At 34.2% G+C, this 21,721-nt stretch overlaps 2 protein-coding genes across 11 annotated transcripts; both read right to left on the bottom strand.

Annotated features, from left to right (window-relative positions):
• Positions 1 to 720: 720 nt before the first annotated feature.
• On the bottom strand, positions 721 to 19,996 carry LOC132608913 (beta-glucosidase 11-like). 9 transcript variants are annotated; one of them, XM_060322705.1, is made up of 13 exons: positions 19,498 to 19,614; positions 4,166 to 4,229; positions 3,857 to 3,912; positions 3,529 to 3,604; positions 3,367 to 3,438; positions 2,853 to 2,940; positions 2,510 to 2,768; positions 2,298 to 2,413; positions 1,973 to 2,193; positions 1,759 to 1,787; positions 1,582 to 1,675; positions 1,332 to 1,422; positions 721 to 1,206 (listed from the first exon to the last, which is right to left on the bottom strand). In XM_060322705.1, exons 1-13 carry the CDS (start codon positions 19,597 to 19,599, stop codon positions 972 to 974), a joined length of 1,503 nt encoding a protein of 500 aa, XP_060178688.1. In that variant the 5' UTR covers positions 19,600 to 19,614; the 3' UTR covers positions 721 to 971. The 9 variants fall into 9 exon arrangements, with proteins under 9 accessions (XP_060178688.1, XP_060178691.1, XP_060178692.1 ...); XM_060322708.1 differs by lacking the exon at positions 19,498 to 19,614 and adding an exon at positions 4,990 to 5,226 and having other exon boundaries at positions 4,166 to 4,247; XM_060322709.1 differs by lacking the exon at positions 19,498 to 19,614 and adding an exon at positions 4,990 to 5,225.
• LOC132608914 (beta-glucosidase 11-like) lies at positions 6,702 to 12,338 on the bottom strand. 2 transcript variants are annotated; one of them, XM_060322713.1, is made up of 13 exons: positions 11,981 to 12,328; positions 10,267 to 10,330; positions 9,740 to 9,795; positions 9,592 to 9,667; positions 9,428 to 9,499; positions 9,183 to 9,270; positions 8,826 to 9,084; positions 8,614 to 8,729; positions 8,236 to 8,456; positions 7,950 to 7,978; positions 7,774 to 7,867; positions 7,560 to 7,650; positions 6,702 to 7,102 (listed from the first exon to the last, which is right to left on the bottom strand). In XM_060322713.1, the coding sequence occupies exons 1-13, from the start codon at positions 12,134 to 12,136 to the stop codon at positions 6,868 to 6,870; spliced, it is 1,557 nt and encodes a 518-aa protein (XP_060178696.1). In that variant the 5' UTR covers positions 12,137 to 12,328; the 3' UTR covers positions 6,702 to 6,867. The 2 variants fall into 2 exon arrangements, with proteins under 2 accessions (XP_060178696.1, XP_060178695.1); XM_060322712.1 differs by having other exon boundaries at positions 8,614 to 9,084; positions 11,981 to 12,338.
• Positions 19,997 to 21,721: the final 1,725 nt, after the last annotated feature.

The raw sequence follows: 21,721 nt of genomic DNA, 5'->3' as shown, positions 1-21,721 counted from the left end.
CGTCATTCTGACAAAGGATTAAAGATAGAAAACTTAAACCATGAATAATCCACTTGAATTGTGGCAGGGTTTGGATGAACGATATATATAGTCAACTCCAAGCAATGGTATTTCCAAGAGCTTGGTATGAATGGATGTGCGTACAGTCACAAGATTTTAAAACTGTAAGTGAATATAATTCTGATTTTCAGAGTATGTTCTCAATTAAAATATTATAATATGCTACAACAAAAAATCGGGAAAAAAAGGGCTCCTTATGACTTTAGCCAATATTTAAAGGATAGACACAACACATAACTGAAGCGAGTTATATACAAAATAATTTGTCAATAGAAAATAGAGTAATATGGTTTCAACCTTACTGATTTAATTTGAGCACCCAAAATATAATTAGCTCTAATTCTTCTGTAAATGCGAAAGTTAAGAATCCAACCATGAATGTTTCATCAAACAAAGTGAATAACTGATTTAACACGAGTAAGTGAAGAAAAATTACTCCATCAATAATTCACGGCTAACGAACAACTTAAAGAACTAGATCAAAAAGCTTAGTATAAGTTACGTAGAACTTCCTTTGACCCTTTTGGTGAAGAAGCATTACAGCTTAAGACTGATAGAGATATTTTCAGTTGAGAAGATCCACCTCAGGAAAAAAAAAAAAAAGGTTCTATCTCAGCTAAAGTTAACAGAATGTTTTAGGAGTAACCAAAGGTGCACCACTTTAGCAAACATCATAGACTATTTATGTTCCGAGTATAAAAGAAAACAGATGATCCTGAGTCCAAACTCAAAGATAGTGTACTGTTTTGGATCTTTTCTCTAATTAGTATTAACATCCATCCTTGCACAAGGATACATGGTCAATCGTCTAGATTATGATTTATGAATCTTATTTGCAAAAGTTGCAATAAAGAATTTGTGAAATCCCTAACCGCGATTGATAACACAAGACTCATGAAGAGAAAAGATTCTTATTGGGAAGAATGAAGTACTTTGTTGTCCTCAATCTTATAAACTGCACTATGTTTGGAACCTTTCCCCTTCAAGAAATTAGAGTACCAATGTGCAGAAAGCTTTGGATATCTTCGTAATTCTTTGTCATCCAAATCCACATAGTATAGGCCAAATCCCGAACCATATGCGTCCAGTAACTCAAAACAGTCTAAAAATGACCATGTGAAGTAGCCTTTGACATTTGATCCATTCCTATAATAACAAACAGATGGTTGTAATGTAATGGTAAGAAAAATATCCAGTAAAATATGTCATATAACAGTTAAACGTAACTTTACATCAATAACAAATGTGTAATGTGAAGATAGGGGGCTTACCTCACAGCATCAAGCAAATTCCCAATATAAGCTTGCAGATATTCTACCCTGGTTGTGTCATTTAACGTCGCATTTCGCGGTGTCATTTGACCTGCCAAAACAAACAACACCAGGCTTTTAGAGTTCTTGTTTGATGGGACACCAACATGTATAAAACGACTTTGCTGGGGTCAAAATTTCAAAGCAAAGGTATAGGCATATGATATGTGTTTGTGTGTGTGAATGAGAGATACAGAGAGAGGAGGGGAACCATTTTCATGAATATACATAGGTGGATTTCCATAAGCTTGCTTGAAATATTCTAGTACTCCTTGCAGACCTGGTTCTGTCCTTGGATACTCAGCCTGAACAAATTGTCAATGAAATGTTAAATATATCTAAACAAGGCAAAGTGCACCGTAGAATTGAAGGATGTCGCGATCCTCACCAGGCCTGATGGTGTAGCACCTTGTGTCACTGCGTAAATAAAGAGAGAGTAGAAGCATTAAATCATGACGTCAGACAAATCTACAACAGAGAAAAAAACTGATCGGCCTCCAAGCTAAAAAGGAACTGACGTTGGTTCACTCGACCAAATTTATGCCGAATACTAATCATTATTTTTATTTTATGATAATTGATGCATTAGTCACTATTCTTACATATAAATTGAAATGCTGCATCGGCGCTGAAGTCTCTGATATCATTTTCCAGGCTGCTGGAGCTGTCTTTGACACGTACTGTCATATAATGGTTCAGGGCTATGAAGTCTATAGCACCTTTAACTTTCTTAGATTCTTGTCTTGTGAATTTGGGCAATCTAGAGCCAGCATTCTTCTTCATTATATCAGGATAGTCTCCAAATATTAAGGGGTTGGCAAACCTGCAATGTGGATAGGAGTAGCGAACCAAATAATGTTCAGTCCATTAGCGTATATGTTTGAGATAGTCGAGATATAAATAGGCCAAGAAACTTTTGCGTCTTACCAGCCCAGGTAAAAATCATTAGCTCGTTGCGCTGCAATAATATCGGCTGTTTGATTTGTATAAGGAAGAGACCAAAATGCAAAGAGATTTAATCCAACAGAACCATGTTGAGTCGACTGCATTGGAACATACACACTATTAGCAAATATTTGGGGCTTTAGAACACTAGTAAATAGTAATCGCTCATGCATTATGATGTTTAACGGTGATACCTTGTACTTTCTCCTGTAGAGTCTCACCACAGCTGAATGGGCGAGTAGTAAATTATGACCTGCTATGTATGGCTCGGTTGAAGAGTTACCCATGGAGCAAGGTCTCACTCCGAAAGGCGGGGAACAATGATTTGGCGGGGTCATTCCATTATCATAGCCGCCTAGAGCGAATACATTGGCCTCATTCAAGGTGGTCCAGTGCAAAACTCTATCACCAAATTCCTTGAAGCACACGTCCGCGTAGGCAGTGAAGTCGTCGCTGAAAGGACAACATGAACAATCATGTTATATTATTCCGATTGTGTAGCAAAATGAACTAAATTAGAAGTATTCTGCATCACACATTATCTCTCGACTCATCCATCCTCCATATTTGTCTTCAAGTGCTTGTGGTAGATCACTGTGGCATAGAGTAACATGTGGTTGAATTCCTACAAAATAAGGGAGATAAAAGCGCAATGACCCCAATCAGATTAGTGACAGATCATTTATTAACTACTCTTTCCGGATCAAAAAGAGTGTCCACTTAGCCTTTTTTTCTTGGGTCAAAAAGAGTGTCCACTTATCAAATCAAAAAAGTGTTAATCTTATTTTTTCAAATTTGCCCCTATTAAGTGTTGTGTGATAAAATTTCAATGCCTATTTAATCAGGGATAGTTTAGTCAAATTACCTATTTTTGTCTAGGAGTTAGTATTTTTTAAGGGGTGTGCAAATAGCTAAGTGTACACTCTTTTTGATCCGAAGGGAGTAGCATTTTGGACGATAATTTTTCTTATTCTTACTAACAAGAAGCTACATCCAAACTTTCAACTGAAAAAAAAAAAAGAACTGGTGCATTGGGAAATGTGATTATAACCATGACTGACGATCTCATTGATGAGATTGTTGTAATACTGCAATCCCTTAGGATTAACAGGACCTCTTCCATCTACATAGAGAGCAAAAATCAAGTATGAGAAAGAAAGATAAAACTTACAACAACATTCTATGTACTAAGTAGTTGAATAAAAGAGCTTACTAGGAATAAGTCTCGACCACGAAATGGAAACTCTATACCCTTCCAAACCCGTGTCAGCCATGAGTTTTACATCTTCCTGCAATAAACAATTCTTAGGCCAATCACATTACTCATCAATTATAGGGCAGCCCTGTGCACTAAGCTCCCGCAAAGGGCCGGACCACAAGGGTCTATTGTACGCAGCCTTACCCTGCATTTATGCAAGAGGCTGTTTCCTCAGCTCGAATCTGTGACCTCCCAGTCACATGGCAGCAACGCCAAGGCTCCCCTTCTTACTCATCAATTATGCAAACTCAAATTTAAACAGATATTGTTTCTTCTTCTTGACCTTGTATTTATGGTATGCATCACAAGATACATCTGCAGTGGCTCCTCCATATTCACCTGAAAATTTAGGGGACTTGTACAATTTAGTGTCAAATATACTGGCCTCTCCGAATCATAACGATCTTTTAATATATCTTTTTATTTACTACACCTATAGTTTCTTTAGAACTAAGAAGATTTTATGATTCTATTATTTACAAGATATATTAGTTCATCCTGCTAAAAAACCATAACATACAACTAAAAAGTAACACTTTGATGTTCAGAGACTAACAAGGTTACTACAATCACAAGATTAAAGAGAACAAACCAGCATGAGCAAAGGTGTCCCAAATACTAGCAGTCCTTCCATCTTCAAATGCTGCCCCTTCAACCTTTCGCCAAGCGAACCACTAGTCAAGTATTTACATTCTACTGTTTCGCTAATCAACACTGTATATCCATATATACACAACAACAACAACTTACCCAGTGAAATCCCACAATGTGGGGTCTGGGGAGGGTAAAGTATACGCAAAACCTTACCCCTACCTTGGAAGGTAAGGAGGCTATTTCCGAAGGACCCTCGGCTCAAGAGAAAGCATGACAAAAAAGGTCAGATAATAACAAGCAGTTCATAGCAGTATGAAAATGAAACTAACGAAAGCGAAAAAGCCATGATAAAATAGTCTGGAAAATAAAAGGAGCAATAGCTACCATAGATAAATAAGATATACACATATATTACGATACACATATGTGTGCCGGAAAAGGGGGACCTAGCTTAGAAGTTATGGGTCACGTGAATGAGTAACTTCCGCAGAAACTTTGCATATAGGTGAACTCAGTTATTATTGTATATTAACTTGAGGTTGTTGTAGAAAATAGGAATTCATAAACTTCAAATCCCAAATCCGCCCTATATGTGCGCACATGCATGTAATATATGTATTCTAATCAACAATATTTATATTGATGCATACACATGTAATAGCTAGTTATCTATTGTCTACAATATTTACTAATCAACACTATATAAGTAAAGTATCAGGTTACTTAAAGGCAGACGCTGTTATTCACTGCCAATGTACATTAGTTAAGTTGTACATTTAAGTGTATACACATATATAAAACGCGGAAGCAAAAAGTACTGACTTGATAAGCAGAAGAACCGGAACCGAAAACGAAAGTATCAGGGAAGTCCGTTCTGCGGACATCATCGGCGCCGGAAATTAAAACCGGCAAAACAAGCATCATCGCCGTGAATATACATCGGAGCTGCTTCGCCAGAGTCATCATCCTTCTTGTGTGCCACGTGGCACTGCCGGCTCTGCCTTTCGATAACCAATTGTTTTACAGGTACTCTTGTAACTCCGAAAAACTCGTAATATATGGTATCTCATTTTTGTCTTATATAACTATAAATTTCCAACTGGCCGGTTCTATCTAGAGGAAAAATGTGATTAAAGAACAATTTACCAATGAATTAGTGTCTGTCCTTTTCAGTAAGCATTTTGCAATCAGATATTGTGCTGAACTAAACTACTAGACAGGTGCCAAACTTCAAAATGTATACTTCCTCTGTCCCAAAAAGATTGTTCTCCTTTCCTTTTTAGTCTGTCTCAAAAAGATTATCCCATTTCTATATTTAGAAACAATTTAACTTTATGAGATAGATTTATCGCCACACAAATATCTAAGGCTTATTTTGGACCACACATTTCAAAAATCATCATTTATTTTTTAAATTTTGTGCCAATTCAAAAGAGGATAATCTTTTTGGGACAAAGGGAGTAGGTGATATGGTCATGAAGGATCGAATTCGTACACTACACTGATGAGTGAGTCAATTACCAAGACTAGTACAGCAGCCGAATAATCTCCAGGTTCTATCTTTACACACTTGTCAACTATCTTAAAAGAGAATCTAAACAAGAACAAATATCCAATACACAAAATGCTCACATGTACAAGTTGCTTACTTTTGGATTATCCTTTCAGCCCTTAATTTTTTACTGAATATTTTACTGTACTAGATATCGCATATTTTTCCCATATATGTATAAATCAACATTAGAACATTTCAATATTTTCTTAAATCAATACTTTTTTCTTCATCATTTTTTGGGTAAAAGAAAGATCAACTATGGTTCCCCAGTGACTCTTTATGTGACTGAAACTCCTGGCCTATCAGTTGAAACTTGAAAGTGGAGGCGTCTACATAAACTGAGTCTCTAATTATATGGAACTGGAAGAAAGATTAAATTATTTTATTTAACTCTAACACCTTCAAAATAAAGAACCTAGGTTCATTCAAATTAAGCATTTGCACAAAAGAAGGAAAAAAGAAGAAGTTGAAGTCAATTAAAAAAGACAGAATTCACACAATAAAACCAAGGAGTTGACGCTTTGAAGTTCCATTCTCATATATTCAGGAATAAGACCATTACTCGATCGCTTGTAAAGATGATTAAACTAGACTGAGTATTGTGTTTTCTGAACTTTTTAGAACCTTTTCAAAAAACAAAAAACAAAAAAACGATAATACTGTATTGGGTTATTTTCAACTTTCAAATGATGTTTTATAATAAAAATATAAAGTAATTAAAACTAGATTTTCAATATCATAAAAGTCTTTGCAAACTTGAAAGGTCAAAATCTTTGCATTAATAACAATTTAATGTCTAGTTTTGAAATTAGGGAAGCGATTGGTTAGCTAGCTAGTTGTGGCATATTTTGTCTAATAAATAAATAGAAACTAATTTGATTATCGTCAGAAGCATTTCTTTTCGTTTTGATCTAAGCAACACATATTAAAGAACTACATGATAATAATCTTTTCGTTTTGAACTAAGATACTCCTCATATGCTGCCTCCAGATTATAAATAATTCACTATTAGGATTATGATTATACAAGGTTACACGACTAATTTAGACCTGATGAATTACTGTATGCAAGAATTGGAAACAAAATCAGCTGATATTTCTGAAATACATCATTGTTGTGAGATATATTGGCAACCACAAAATACTTATTGGGAAGAATGAAGTACTTTGTTGTCCTTAATCTTATAAACAGCACTATGTGTGGAACCTTTCCCCTTCAAGAAATTAGAGTACCAATGTGCAGAAAGCTTTGGATATCTTCGTAGTTCTTTGTCATCCAAATCCACATAGTATAGACCAAATCCCGAACCATATGCGTCCATTAACTCAAAACAATCTAGGAACGACCACATGAAGTAGCCTTTGACGTTTGATCCATTCCTAAAACATAAAAAGAATATCAGGAATATCTAAAATAACTGCTTTGTCGTTTCAAGCATAGGCGGAGCTAGCGGGCGCAACGGGGTTCATATGTGTAATTCTTTATATTTTGGATCTCCTTGGTAAAAATCCTAGTTCTGCCACTGTCAGAAAGATTTGCAGACCATGCACAGAAAAGACACATCTGATCAATTAAGACCACTAGATTGCAAAGATGAGATGCTTAAGTGCCTAATCTTCACGTTAAAGAAGAGTCTATTTGGGATTTTAGTTCACATATATATATTTAACTAAAAGTAACTAGAGTCGTAAGGTAATGTTAAGCCCATTATAAATAAATAATTTCATATCTTTAATAGCTTAAACTTTCAGATAGAACAATTCATCCATTTCATGCAAATATTCCATAGGCCTACAGTCTCATAAATAACATGTCTTATGTGAATAAGGGGCTTACCTCATTGCATCAAGCAAATTCCCAATATAAGCTTGCAGATACAGTACCCTACTTGTATCATTTAACGTCGCATTTCGTGGTGTCATTTGACCTGCCAAAACAAATCAGGCTGAGCTTTCTAAGACCTTTTGACTTTAAAGAAAAGAAAAACATCTAAACCAACTTTCTAGGGATCAGAAATCCAGAGCATGAGAGAGGGAGAGCGAGAGGGAACCATTTTCATGAATATATATAGGTGGGTTGCCATAAGCTTGCTTGAGATATTCTAATACTCCTCCTAGCCCCGGGTGTGTCATTGGATACTCAGTCTGAACAAATTGTCAATGAAAAATTAAATAAACCTAAACAAGGCAAAGTGCATTGCAGATTCATGCATGTCGCAAGACTCACCTGACCTGGTGGAGAATCATCATCAGTATCTGCATAAATTCATAAAGTTACAAAAAACATAAGAAAGACATTGAAGTAGTTAATTTTTCATGTCACACTACTACATAAAGGAGAACGAAACTGATTGGCATCAAGCTTGGTAAAAGAACTGGTGTTTGCTCACTAGATTATGCAACTATTTAGAAGATCAACTTGATCACCAAGCTTAAGATGACTATTATCTTTCAATTGTCAATTGAACAGATCAATTTATCTTCATTTAGAAAGAATTACTCATTATTCTTACATATAACTTCAAATGCTCCATCGTCATTGAAGTCCCTGATTTTAAGTTCCAGGCTGCTGGGGCTGTCTTTGACATGTACTGTTTGATAATGGTTCAGGGCTATGAAGTCTATAGCGCCTTTAACTTGCGTAGACTCTTCTGTTGTGAATTTGGGCAATCTAGAGCCAACATTCCTCTTCATTATGTCAGGATAGTCGCCAAACACTAAGGGATTGGCAAACCTGCATTAACAATAGGAATTGTACTGAACCAAATAAGCTCACACATGCATTATTTCCAGAATCATAATCAAGATGACCTTAGAAGGTCTGTGTAAAGTCAGTTCATTAGTGTTGAAAGTTAAAGATGCTAATAGGCCAAGAAATTTATGCATCTTACCAGCCTATGTAAAAATCATAAGCTCGTTGTACTGCAATTGTATCAGCTGTTGTATTCGTATAAGGAAGAGGCCGATATGCAAAGAGATTTAATCCCACAAAACCATGTTGAGTTGACTGCATTGGAACATGCACACTATTAGCAAACATTTGGGGCTTTAGTACACTATTAATTTCGCATAGATTATTTGATATGATGTTTAAAGGGGATACCTTGTACTTTCTCCTGTATAGTCTCACAGCAGCTGAATGGGCGAGTAGTATATTATGAGCTACTATGTATGGCTCGGTTGAAGAGTTACCTATGGAACAGGGTCTAATTCCGGAAGGTGGAGAACAATGATTTGGGGGTGTGAGCCCATTATCATAACCACCTATTGTGAACACATTGACTTCATTTAAGGTAGTCCAATACAAAACCCTGTCACCAAATTCCTTGAAGCACACATCCGCAAAGGCAGTGAAGTCATCGCTAAAAGGAAAACATGAACAGTTTTTTTGCATCCAGTTAGATGTAAAAAAGATATATAGCCAAATTATCAACTGAATTAGAAGGACACTTCATCGCACATTATCTTTCGACTCATCCATCCCCCATATTCATCTTCAAGTGCTTGTGGTAGATCACTATGACATAAAGTAACATGTGGTTGAATTCCTACAAATTTAGGGAAATAAAACACACAGTGGAGCCAATCAGAAAAGCGACAGATCATCTAACTAGCATTTTGGACCAGAATTTTCACTCTTACTAACAAGTTCATTCAAACTTCCTTCTGAAGAAATAAGTAAGCATAAGGGAATGTAATTATAACCATGACTGAGGAGCTCATCGATGAGATTGTTGTAATACTGTAATCCTTTAGGATTAATAGGACCTCTTCCATCTACGTTGAGATAAACAAAAAGCACGAATGAGAAGGAAACTAAATCTGATAAAAACATCATAGATACTAAGTGGTTGAATAATGGAGCCTACTGGGAATAAGTCTCGACCACGAAATGGAAAATCTGTACCCTTCCAACCCCGTATCAGCCATGAGTTTTACATCTTCCTGCAATAAACAAGCAGTCAAACTCGACTGATAATCAATTACGTGAACTCAAAGTTGAACTGTCTTCCAGACCTTGTATTTGTGGTACGCGTCACAAGATACATCTGCGTTGGCTCCTCCATAAATACCTGAAAATTTAGGGGACGTGGTACAATCTAGTATCATTTGCTGATGCAATAGGAACAGGGAAAATATACTTGCCCGTCCCGAACCATTATAATCCTTGAAAATTATATGGTTTAGAAAAGTGAACTATAATTATAAATCCATTGAAGCTTACCAAGAAAACCATAATAAGCAAGTTAAAAGGAACCATATATTCATATTCTGAGATTAGCAAAGTAAACTGTGATTATAAATCTATATAAGGAGTCGTTTGGTTCATGGGAAGAGGTGGGATGGGATAAATTTATACCTTCAACCAAAAAAAGTATAAATTTAGCCTCAAACTTAATCCTCGATATCTCATCAAACTAGGTATTAACCACCTCCCAAGAGGGATAACTTAGTCCGTGAACCATAATGTGCAAGTTAAAAGGAACCATATTTTCATATTCTGAGGTTAGCAAAGTAAACCACAAGGGTTAAAGAGAACAAACCAGCATGAGCAAAGGTGTCCCAAATGCTAGGCCTCCTTCCATCTTCAAATGCTGCTCCTTCAACCTTTCGACAAACATACCACATAGTTTAGCGGCATCTACTTTATACCGTATTTGCTAATCCACACTATACATCTATACGGGAAAACGTGCATGCGCATTAGTGCATATATATTTTTGTAGCTATCCACAATTTAATGTATTTGCATATCAACATTATACGTGTGTTTACACACACATATACGATGAATTTTTTCAGCAATCAGTATAATTTGACCAGTTATAACAGGTTATTTACTATTTATCAGATTACCAATCATGCTTATCACAGCGAGTTATCTGCATATAGCTTCTAAATGATTAGATTGTGTAGGCATCTTTTGTACTGTCGCAGAAGGGATTTCAAGATATTAATTTGGTGGATTTAATTATCTTTAATTTTTTAACACTGAAAAGATTACATTTCTGGGTTCAGAACATACTCCCTCCCTCCCTATTTATGCTGCACCATTCGGATTTTCAGAGTGAAATGAGTTTTCTTTGACAGTAATTTTTTATATATTTTTTTAAATATTTTGAATTATTAATTATTGTGACTTATAGTACTCTTTGCTTTGTTTCTAAATATGTAAAAAAAAAAAAAAAAAACTTAAAATTCTATGGCCAAATTTATGGTCAAAACCAAAAATACTTGACTCTTGAAAGTTGAACTGTGCCACATAAATTGAGACAGGGAGAGTAATATTCTTTTAAATTTCAATGACTCTTCACATGTACATCTATATCGAAAATGTGGCGTTGAGTTAGAGCCTGTTTGAGCAAGCGGCTAAAAACTAACTTATTTTGAGAAGTGCTTTTTTAAAATGTGTTTTTCAAAAAAATACTTTTGGTGAAAAACAATTTGTGTTTGGCTAATTCATTTGAATGGTGATTTTGAGTGCTTTTGCTAAGCAGATTGTGTTTGGTTATTCTTTTCTAAAAAGTGCTTTTGAACGTCAAATTATGAAAAAAAAAATATGAACATTTATTATTAAGATAATTTTGTAAAGAGAAAGTATTTTAAATATCTATTATTAAAGACTTTAATTAAGTTTTTAATTTTATTTAATTAACACTAAGATTAAAAAGTACATATTAGAAGTTTCAATCAATATATAATACATAGATAAATCAAAGAAAATGTAAACTATTGATATAATATCTACATGATAATTTAAATATACTAAAAAAAGGTCAACCAAAATAACATTGTCATTCTTTTAAGTACCAAAAAAGTAATAAGGTCGTTTAAAGATCAAAAGAACAAAAAAAAAAAACGTCTTTCTTTTTTAGACAACAAATGAATTATATCTGCACTATAAAATTCAAAATATATAAAAATACAACTTGATAATTGTAACAAGAATATGAAGTGACTTTAATTTTATTTGGAACATTTAAATTTTATTTGAATCAAATAAGTTAGCTATACGTAAATATGTATAATTAGAAATTATTGAATTAATAAGGGATGTACTTGGTAAATACGTATTTATGATAGAGATATTTTTATTCTCACAAAAATAAATTTTAAACTGCAACATACTTTTACTTAAAAGCACTTTTACTTATTGATCTTAACAAAATGCTTTTGACATCAAAAAGCACAGGCTCATAAACTCCTTGGTTATAGATAACAAGCAGAGAATGTGGGGTGGTTTGGAAAAATACTGACTTGATAAGCAGAAGAACCGGCACCGAAAACGAAAGTATCAGGGAAGTCAGCTCTGCGGACATCATCGGCGTTGGAAACTACAACCGGCAAGTCTGCCAGCACTACAATAATCAAAACAAGGAATATTGCTGTTAAGAGACATCGGAGCGGTGACATCCTTCTACTGTGCCTGTATAATTTGAGTGCTGGCTCTGCCTATTGCCATCTTAATGTCTCGTTGCTTCCCACTTTTCAGTGTATGGACAAATTTTTAATAGGAGCCACCAATAATTAATTCACAACTGGCCTCCCATTTCTCTATGGAGAAGTTATAAATTATAATAGCAGCCCCCAATAATTCGTTCTCAACATACCTAAACGACAAAAAACACACGTAATCAGTCACTTCTTCAAATGCTCGGATTCGTTTATGCTGTATTTGACTTTTGGTTCATGTACGATTATACTCCCTCCATTACAAATTATCCGTCGTGATTAATAAAAATAGTTATCTCAAATTATTTTTTATTTTAGGAGTTTTAGACACAATTATTATTATTTTCCTATTTTATCTTAGTAGAATTTTATCATTAATGGAGATGACACATAAATAGAGTAGACATTTAATGGAAAAAGATTATAATATAGACATAAATAAGAGTAAAATTAATCAAATACCCCTCTAAGTATTTTTTAAGGGACATGTAAAACAAAAAAGCAACATATTATTTGAGAAGGAGGAGTAGTACTTATGTGAACATTAACTGTACTTCGTCTCTATTTCAATTTATATAATATCATTCGAATTGGTACGGACTTTTGGAATTTTAAACGGGATATAATATTTGTGTGGCTATAAAAGTTTTGATAGTTGTGGTAGGTAGATATGTCTTAGTATTTGTGTGGTTCTAAAAGCTTCTCGTTAGAGTAAAATTGAAGCGCAAAAATTAATTTTTTTCCAAATATAAAAATATACCATTCTTTTTTATGGGACTAAAAAGGAACGGATGAAGTAATGTTTATGGGTTAATGGTACATGGAATGTTATGTAAACTTAAGGTTCATATGGTAATTATCTGGAGATTATAATTAGAAATTGTTTATATATGCAGTGGATAATAATATACTGAATTTTATGTACAGATTACCGACTTTAAGGGATGTTTGGTCCACATACTAATTATTGGAGAACTATAATACAATAATTGCTTATGTGACGATTAATGATGCAGGGGTTATTATGCAATAATTACTAATGAGGAGATCATTGTACATGAAATTAATTTAAACGGATATTTTTGTTTTCTTAAATAGTTCCATCCTCGATCTATTTCTAGTACACATATTCCTACTCTAGGATTTTTCTCATATAAATTAATGCAATTTTTTTTATGATAATACCGTATTGGGTTATTATCAATTTTCAAATGATGTTTAATAAAATCATGCAGTAATTAAAACTAGATTTTCAATATCATAAGAGTCTCTGCAAACTTGGAAAAGGTCAAAATCTTTGCATTAATAACAATTTGATGTATAATTTTGAAATTAGAGAAGCTGTTGGTTAGCTAGCTAGTTGTAGCATATTTTGTCTATAATATCAATAGAAATTAATTTGAATATCCCCAAAAGCATTTCTTTTATGCTCTTTCATATTATTGGAGGAGTAACTGATCAAAGCAACACATAGGAATGAACCACATGATAATAATCTTTTCGTTTTGAACTAAGATACTCCTCATATGCTGCCTCCAGATGTCAATTAATTTACTATTAAGATTATCATTATACAAGGTTACACGACTAATATAGACCTGATGAATCACTATTTGCAAGAATTGGAAACAAAATCAGCTGACATTTGTGAAATACATCAACGTTGTGAGTACTTATTGGGAAGAATGAAGTACTTTGTCCTCAATCTCAAGAGTTGCAGCATGTTTGGATGCTTTCCCCTTCAAGAAATTAGAGTACCAATATGCAGAAAGCTTTGGATATCTTGTTAAGTCTTTGTCATTCAAATCCACATAGTATAGGCCAAATGCCGAACCATATGCGTCCAGTAACTCAAAACAGTCTAGGAACGACCACATGAAGTAGCCTTTCACGTTTGACCCATTCCTAAAACATAAAAAGAATATCAGGAATATAATTGCTTTGTGGTTACAACCATGGGCGGAGCTGCAGGGGGGGGGGGGGGGGGGGGGTGCAAGGGGTTCGGGTGAACCCCTTACGCCGGAAAAATACATTGTATATATAAGGTTATGTATATATAATAGATGTTGAATCTGCTTAGCTTTTTCGTATGTTTACTTCTCTATATTTGATTTCCTTTAATAAAAATTTTAGCTCCACCAGTGTCACAAGTCTTTCAGAAAAAATATTTGTAGATTATGCGTAGATTAGACACTTCTGATCAATTAAGATCACTAGATTGCAAAGATGATATGCTTAGGTGCTTGATCTGCACATTAAAGAAGAGGCTATTTGTGATTTTAGTTCACATAATATATATTTAACTAAAAGTTACTAGCGTCATGAGGTAATGTTAAGCCCATTTTAAATAAATAATGGCATATCTTTAATAGCTTAAACTTTCAAATAGAACAATTCATCCATTTCATGCAAATGTTCCATACATTGTTTTAAAAGGCAGTGTCAGGACTCGCCCCGGGGCTCGCCTCGGGGCAGGGCAGTGGCAAAACGCCCTGGGGCTAACGTGCGGGGCTTAGTTCCTATGAGGCTTACGCCCTAAGCGCCCAACCGTACGCCCTAAACACGCCTAACACCCAACGCCCAGGGCTTGCCTAACAATTCTTACATAAATTATATTTTAAATTCCTTAATTAAAATCATTCACCCTCATAATTGTTTAACAAAATAATGATACTTAATAGTTTTTCATCTATAGAAATAGAAGATTGGGTGTAACTCATATAACAAGTCGTAGTATTGGATATTTACTATTTGAGAACGTCGTGAGGGTGAATATCACTTAATTTTTTTTAAAAAAAACACATAGCGGAATTGTACATTTTCACTTGTCATTGGTCATAAGTCCTGTGTATCAGAATTATCATATAATTTTATTTTTTGTTCATGAAGAAGTTATGTTTTAATTGTAATATTGATAAATTTTATTGATTATTTGCTTATAGGGAGATAAAATGAATAGTATGATAGTAATAGTGTTTTAAGAAACTGTGTTTTTTTCCGTGTTTGAAAGTTAAAATGTTAGAATTGTTTTGCATTTCATAATAGCTTTTATTTCATTGTATTGTTTATACTTGTAAAATTATGTTATATATAATTACAAGTTATAAGCGGTGTATAATGGATTGCTTTGATCATTTTTTTGTGAGGATCAAGCGCGCGCGCGCTCACACACACACACATATACATACATACATATATATATATATATTATTTTATTTTTCATTTATTTACAGTTTTCTTTTATTTTTTTATGTAATTTTATCTATTTAAAAATATTTATTGTAATTGTATTATTTTAAGAAATACTAAAAATTAAATACCCATGGGGGCTTACGCCCCGTGCCTCGAGGCGTATGTAAAACGCCTCGCCTTACGCCCCCGCCTTTTAAAACACTGGTTCCATAGGCCTATAGTCTTATAAATAATACTCTCTGTGAATTATGTGAAAAAGGGGCTTACCTCATAGCATCAAGCAGATTCCCAATATAAGCTTGCAGATATTGTACCCTACTTGTATCATTTAACATCGCATTTCGTGGAGTCAATTGACCTGCCAAAACAAATCAGGCTGAGCTTTCTAAGACTTTGAAATTAGGGAGAAAAAGCCTCCAAACCAACTTTCCGGGGCTCAGAAATTTGAGAGGGAACCATTTTCATGAATATATATAGGTGGATTGCCATAAGCTTGCTTGAGATATTCTAATACTCCTCCTAGCCCCGGGTGTGTCACTGGATACTCAGTCTGAACAAATTGGCAATGAAAAATTAAATAAACCTAAACAAGGAAAAGTGCATTGTAGATTCACGAATGTCGCAAGACTCACCTGACCTGGTGGAGAATCATCATCCGTATCTGCACAAATCCATAAAGTTGCAGAAATCACAAGAAAGACATTCAAGAGTAATTTCTTTTTTTGTACCAAAAAAAAAAGGTAGTGATTTTTTTTAATGTCACACATAAAAGAGAATGAAACTGATTGGCATCAGCTTGGCAAAAAAAATGGTGTTGGTTCATTTAACTAGATTATGCAATTATTTTAAAAGATTTACTTTGCGCGCCAAACTTAAAGATGTCTATTGTCTTCAAATGTCAATTGAACAGATCAAGATATCTTCATCTATAGGTAATTACTCGTTATTCTTACATATAACTTGAAATGCTCCATCATTGTCGAAGTCCATGATTTTAGTTTCCAGGCTGCTGGGGCTATCTTTGACATGTACTGTTTGATAATGGTTCAGAGCTATGAAGTCTACAGCGTCTTTAACTTGCATAGACTCTTCTCCTGTGAATTTGGGCAATCTAGAGCCAACATTCCTCTTCATTATGTCAGGATAGTCTCCGAACATTAAGGGATTGGCAAACCTGCATTGACAATAGGAATTATACAGACATTTAGATGTGTCTGTGAATACGCAGTTCATTAGTATTGAAAGTAAGAGATGCTAACGGGCAGCCAAGAAACTTCTGCATTTACCAGCCTATGTAGAAATCGTAAACTCGTTGTACTGCAATTATATCAGCCGTTTTATTTGTATAAGGAAGAGGCCGATATGCAAAGAGATTTAATCCCACAAAACCATGTTGAGTTGACTGCATTGTAACATACACACTGTTAGCAAACATTTGGGGCTTTAGTACACAAGTAAGTTCTCGTACATTATTTGATGTGATGTTTAAAGGCGATACCTTGTACTTTCTCCTGTAAAGTCTCACAGCAGCTGAATGGGCAAGTAGTATATTATGAGCTACTATGTATGGCTCGGTTGAAGAGTTACCCATGGAACAGGGTCTAACTCCAGAAGGTGGAGAACAATGATTTGGGGGTGAGAGCCCAATATCATAACCGCCTATAGTGAACACATTGACTTCATTTAAGGTAGTCCAATACAAAACCCTGTCACCAAATTCCTTGAAGCACACATCCGCATAGGCAGTGAAGTCATCGCTAAAAGGACAACATGAACAGTATTTTTGCATCCAGTTAGATGTAAAAAAGATATATAGCCAAATTATGAACTAAATTAGAAGGACTCTTCATCACACATTATCTTTCGACTCATCCATCCTCCATATTCATCTTCAAGTGCTTGTGGTAGATCACTGTGACATAAAGTAACATGCGGCTGAATTCCTGCAAATTTAGGGAAATAAAAACACAGTGGAGTCAATCAGATAAGCGACAGATCATCTATTAATCAGCATTTTGGACCAGAACTTTTCAGTCTTACTAACAAGCTACATTCAAACTTTCAACTGAAGAAATAAGTAGTGCATAAGGGAGTCTGATTATAACCATGACCGATGAGCTCATCGATGAGATTGTTGTAATACTGTAATCCTTTAGGATTAATAGGACCTCTTCCATCTACATAGAGATTTAAAAAAATAGCAAGAATGAGAAGGAAGATAAAACTGATAATTAAAACATTATAGGTACTAAGTAGTTGAGTAATGGAGCTTACTGGGAATAAGTCTCGACCACGAAATGGAAAATCTATACCCTTCCAAACCGGTATCAGCCATGAGTTTTACATCATCCTGTGATAAACAAGCAGTCAAAACTGATAATCAATTACATGAACTTCAAAGTTGAACTGTCTTCCAGACCTTGTATTTGTGGTATGCGTCACAAGATACATCTGCATTGGCTCCTCCATAAATACCTGAAAATTTAGTTTTGGTACAATCTAGTGTTATTTGCTGCTGCAGTAGGAACAAGGCAAGTATACTTGCCCGTCCAAAAAAATAATAGTCCTTGAAAATTATCTGGTTTAGCAAAGTGAACTGTGATTATAAATCTAATAATTTAGCCTGCCAAAACAACTAATAATATGCAAGCTAAAAGAAAACAATATTTTCATATTCTGAGCTTAGCAAAGTAAATTAACCATAAGAGATCAGACCAGAATGAGCAAAGGTGTCCCAAATGCTAGGCATCCTTCCGTCTTCAAATGCTGCTCCTTCAACCTTTCAACAAACTTACCACATAGTTTAGCGGCATTTACTTTATACCATATTTGCTAATCAACATTATACAGCTCTATGGAAACACATTTATGCACAAATATATTTTCTAGTTATCTACAATTTAAAGTATTTGCAAATAAACACTATAGGCATGTCTATGCACACATGTACAATGAATTTTTACAGCTATCAGTATAATTTGACAGGTAATACTATTTTTCAGGTTGCAGTCATGCTTATCACAGAGAGTTATCTGCATTTAGCTTCTAAAAGATTATTGAGTTACAGCTCCAGAAATTTGATTTAGTGAATTTAATTTTAAATTTTACTCTTTCCGTTCACTTTTACTTGTCCGCTATACTAAAAATATGTTTTCACTTTTACTTGTCACTTTTAGCATATCAAGAAAAAGAAAAAAAATCATGTTTTATCCTTCGCATTAATTATTTATTTTCCAGATCATTTCTCAAGACCTAAAATTGTTTAATGATCATGGCTGCTAAGATTTAGTAGTTGAATCAGATTCATAGTCTATTAAACAGATGATTAATGGCTCCTATAACACTCCTATTAAACTAAGAGAGCTTTTCTTGAAGCCAAGGCAGCTTATGATCCAGGAAAGGACACATTTTCAACATTGCTTCAGGGAAGCTAACTTTATTGCTGATCACCTTGCTAATATGGGACTCACTGACAGAGTTGATAGGTTCTTCACACAAGCTTTTTCACTCTCCCAGGAGATTAAAGCTTTAATGAAGAATGATCAGAGGGACTTGTTCATTTCAGAATCAGAACCAAAAGAGGACAATTCACTTTTGACAACAAATCAAACTTTAGCTGATACAATGTGGTTTATAATTTTTGCTGTTAACTTCTACTTCTTTACATTGATTCTGCTTACATCCTACAGGCTATTTTGCTCAGAGTGACTTCGCTCATTCTAATTGTATTAGCTAAGGTTTATGTCTTTCTTGCCCTCGATACATCGACAGGTAGGGGTCCGGCCAAACCCCCCATCACCGTAGGTTAGCTGCGCCTAGGTGAATGGATTAAATAAAAAAAATTAATATGAGTATTATGGTAAAACACTCATATCAATTTTTGTTTCTCAAAGAATGTGCAAAGTCCAAACTAGACAAGTAAAAGTGAACGGACGAATAATCACTTATTTGAAATTATTGAGTTCAAAACAAAATATCAGTGACTTTTCACATATATATCTAAATATTTTGTTTGAAAATGTAGGGTATAGTTGAACTGTTGTTGACCTCACACAACACACACTTTCCAGCACACACACACTCACTCTCTCTCTCTCCACATAATGGGGGATGATTATAAAGAAACTGACTTGATAAGCAGAAGAACCAGCACCAAAAATGAAAGTATCAGGGAAGTCTGTTCTCCGGACATCCTCGGCGCCAGAAACTACTACCAGGAAAACAAGCATCATTGCTGTGAATATACATAGGAGTTGCTTCGCCGATGTTGTCATCCTTCTTCTGTGCCTGCGTGATTTGAGTCGTTGCTTCCCCACATGCATATGTTTCCCAATTTTCAAATTTATATTACTATAATATAATTTACAACAACTGGCCATTTCTTTATGGACAAAATGTAAGTAGCAGCCACCAAAAGTTCTCAACTTTCCTAAACGACAAAAAAGCAGAGGAAAAAAATATTCCTCATTTTCCGCTACCATTACTAGAGTCTAGTACTCCGTACAGTATATAATAGACCGGGAAAAAAAAAAAAAAGTAGTCAGTCACTTAAGTATTAGAGTACTAATTCTTTGGTGAGTACATCAGAAAAGATTCTTTGGTAGATCAGAAAAGAAGAGTTTACAATCTTTCAAAAGTACTGTTGCTTAAATTTGTTTTCATATATTTGAGCCATTTTCCCCAAATGATTAAATTTTAAAGTTAATGGTCAAGCAAATCTGAACTATCACCGACTAATAATTGAGGTATGCTTTGATAAATAGTTGATTATACTTCAAGTAGGATACTCGCACGCTTAAAGTTCAGATAGGAAACTCGTACGCTTAAAGTTCAGGTAGAAAATTCGCACACTTAAAAGCTCAGCTATGAAATTCACGAAAAAAGTGATAGTTAAAATGTGTTTTTTACCATTATCATAAACTTTACTATGCTTGTCCCCATCATATGCCACAAAATCACACATTAATTTGTCTCCATCAAAATATGCTTTATAAAGATCTTGTTGACATTCAACAAATATCTATAGCCCACCGTTCTATTGCAATTGCAATCACTCTACCGTTGTATGCTACCATGTATAACTCCTCCCTCCATTCAAAATGTAGGGATTCGTTTATTCTGCTTGACTTTTGGTTCATGTATGTGGAGATCAATCGTACTCCCGCTATGTTTTAATTTATATAGGGAATTCAAGAATTGAATGAAATTTTTTGAAATTGGTTGCTTAAAACGTGACAAAACATTTGAGGAATGTTTGTAATTTCATAAAATAATTATTCAAGAATTATAATACAAAGATTGTTTATGTGGTGATTAATAATGCAGGGATTATTATGTAACAATTATTAATGAGGAGATTATTATACATGAATTACTTACTTTGACAGGAATTTATTGTTTTTCAAATAATTTCATATTTGAATTAGTTATAATATATGTATTCTTATTTCATATTTGATCTCATATAAAATAATGCATAATTTCCTACATAACTTAATATATGTATCTATATCTATATATAATACAAAGCTAAGCATAGATAAAATGATGTGGCACCTCTATATGACCACCATTCCTATTTATCTTTTATATCCTTTTTTTTTTTTTACCTTTTTATATTTTCCCCTTATTTTTTAGTTAAAGAATTAACAATAATCTACCGTATTTATTGAGTTCCATTAAATTGTGCCATATTAATTCATTGTGTATTAATTATTTATTGTTGTATCCGATTGGTTTTCTTCAGCAGATGATATGATCGTTAACAGTAGTGGTTCTTCATTTGTAATTGCTATGCTTATTCAAGTAATTGTTCTGCCATATTAATTCAATGTGCTTAAGTTACTATATTAATAATTAATTGTTGTATACTAATGGAGAATTAAAAGCCCACTATCTGCTTTCAAGTTTGTCCACCACCGTTTCTTCTCCCCGTTACCATATTTGATCGTTAACAGTAGTGGTTCTTCATTTGTAATTGCTATGCTTATTCAAGTAATTGTTCTGCCATATTAATTCAATGTGCTTAAGTTACTATATTAATAATTAATTGTTGTATACTAATGGAGAATTAAAAGCCCACTATCAGCTTTCAAGTTTGTCCACCACCGTTTCTTCTCCCCGTTACCATATTTGAAGATATTTATTTCATTATATATTGTGCCGACTCCTAGCTATAGATTCTTTATATTCTCAAAAGAATTTTTGTACGCCTTCTAAAATGCCATCAGAAAACCTCTTCAGATATGGACTTTGGTGATGAAATCTTTGGTTTATCTCTTCTTCTGATGACGAATTCTTCATTTCTTAATTTGTTTTTGTCTTCTTTTTTAACATGTGGGAGCACTTCTTGTA

Source organism: Lycium barbarum, chromosome 9, assembly GCF_019175385.1.
Source record: "Lycium barbarum isolate Lr01 chromosome 9, ASM1917538v2, whole genome shotgun sequence".
Taxonomy (NCBI): Eukaryota; Viridiplantae; Streptophyta; class Magnoliopsida; order Solanales; family Solanaceae; genus Lycium; species Lycium barbarum.
Note: the sequence above shows the minus strand (reverse complement) of the source record. Positions and strands in the feature narration are given on the sequence as shown.

What these genes read in the sequence shown, in the direction of transcription:
- LOC132608914 (XM_060322712.1), bottom strand. Translation starts at nt 12,136, where the DNA reads ATGTCACCGCTCCGATGTCTCTTAACAGCAATATTCCTTGTTTTGATT. An exon ending in TGGATGAGTCGAAAGATAAT is followed by an intron (nt 9,085 to 9,182) that starts GTGCGATGAAGT and finishes TTTTCCTTTTAG; the next exon opens with CGATGACTTCACTGCCTTTG. An exon ending in ATGATTCTCCACCAGGTCAG is followed by an intron (nt 7,868 to 7,949) that starts GTGAGTCTTGCG and finishes CAATTTGTTCAG; the next exon opens with ACTGAGTATCCAATGACACA.
- LOC132608913 (XM_060322703.1), bottom strand. Translation starts at nt 19,848, where the DNA reads ATGGTAGCGGAAAATGAGGAATATTTTTTTCCTCTGCTTTTTTGTCGT. An exon ending in TGGATGAGTCGAAAGATAAT is followed by an intron (nt 17,125 to 17,222) that starts GTGTGATGAAGA and finishes TTGTCCTTTTAG; the next exon opens with CGATGACTTCACTGCCTATG. An exon ending in TATATATATTCATGAAAATG is followed by an intron (nt 15,726 to 15,823) that starts GTTCCCTCTCAA and finishes TTGTTTTGGCAG; the next exon opens with GTCAATTGACTCCACGAAAT.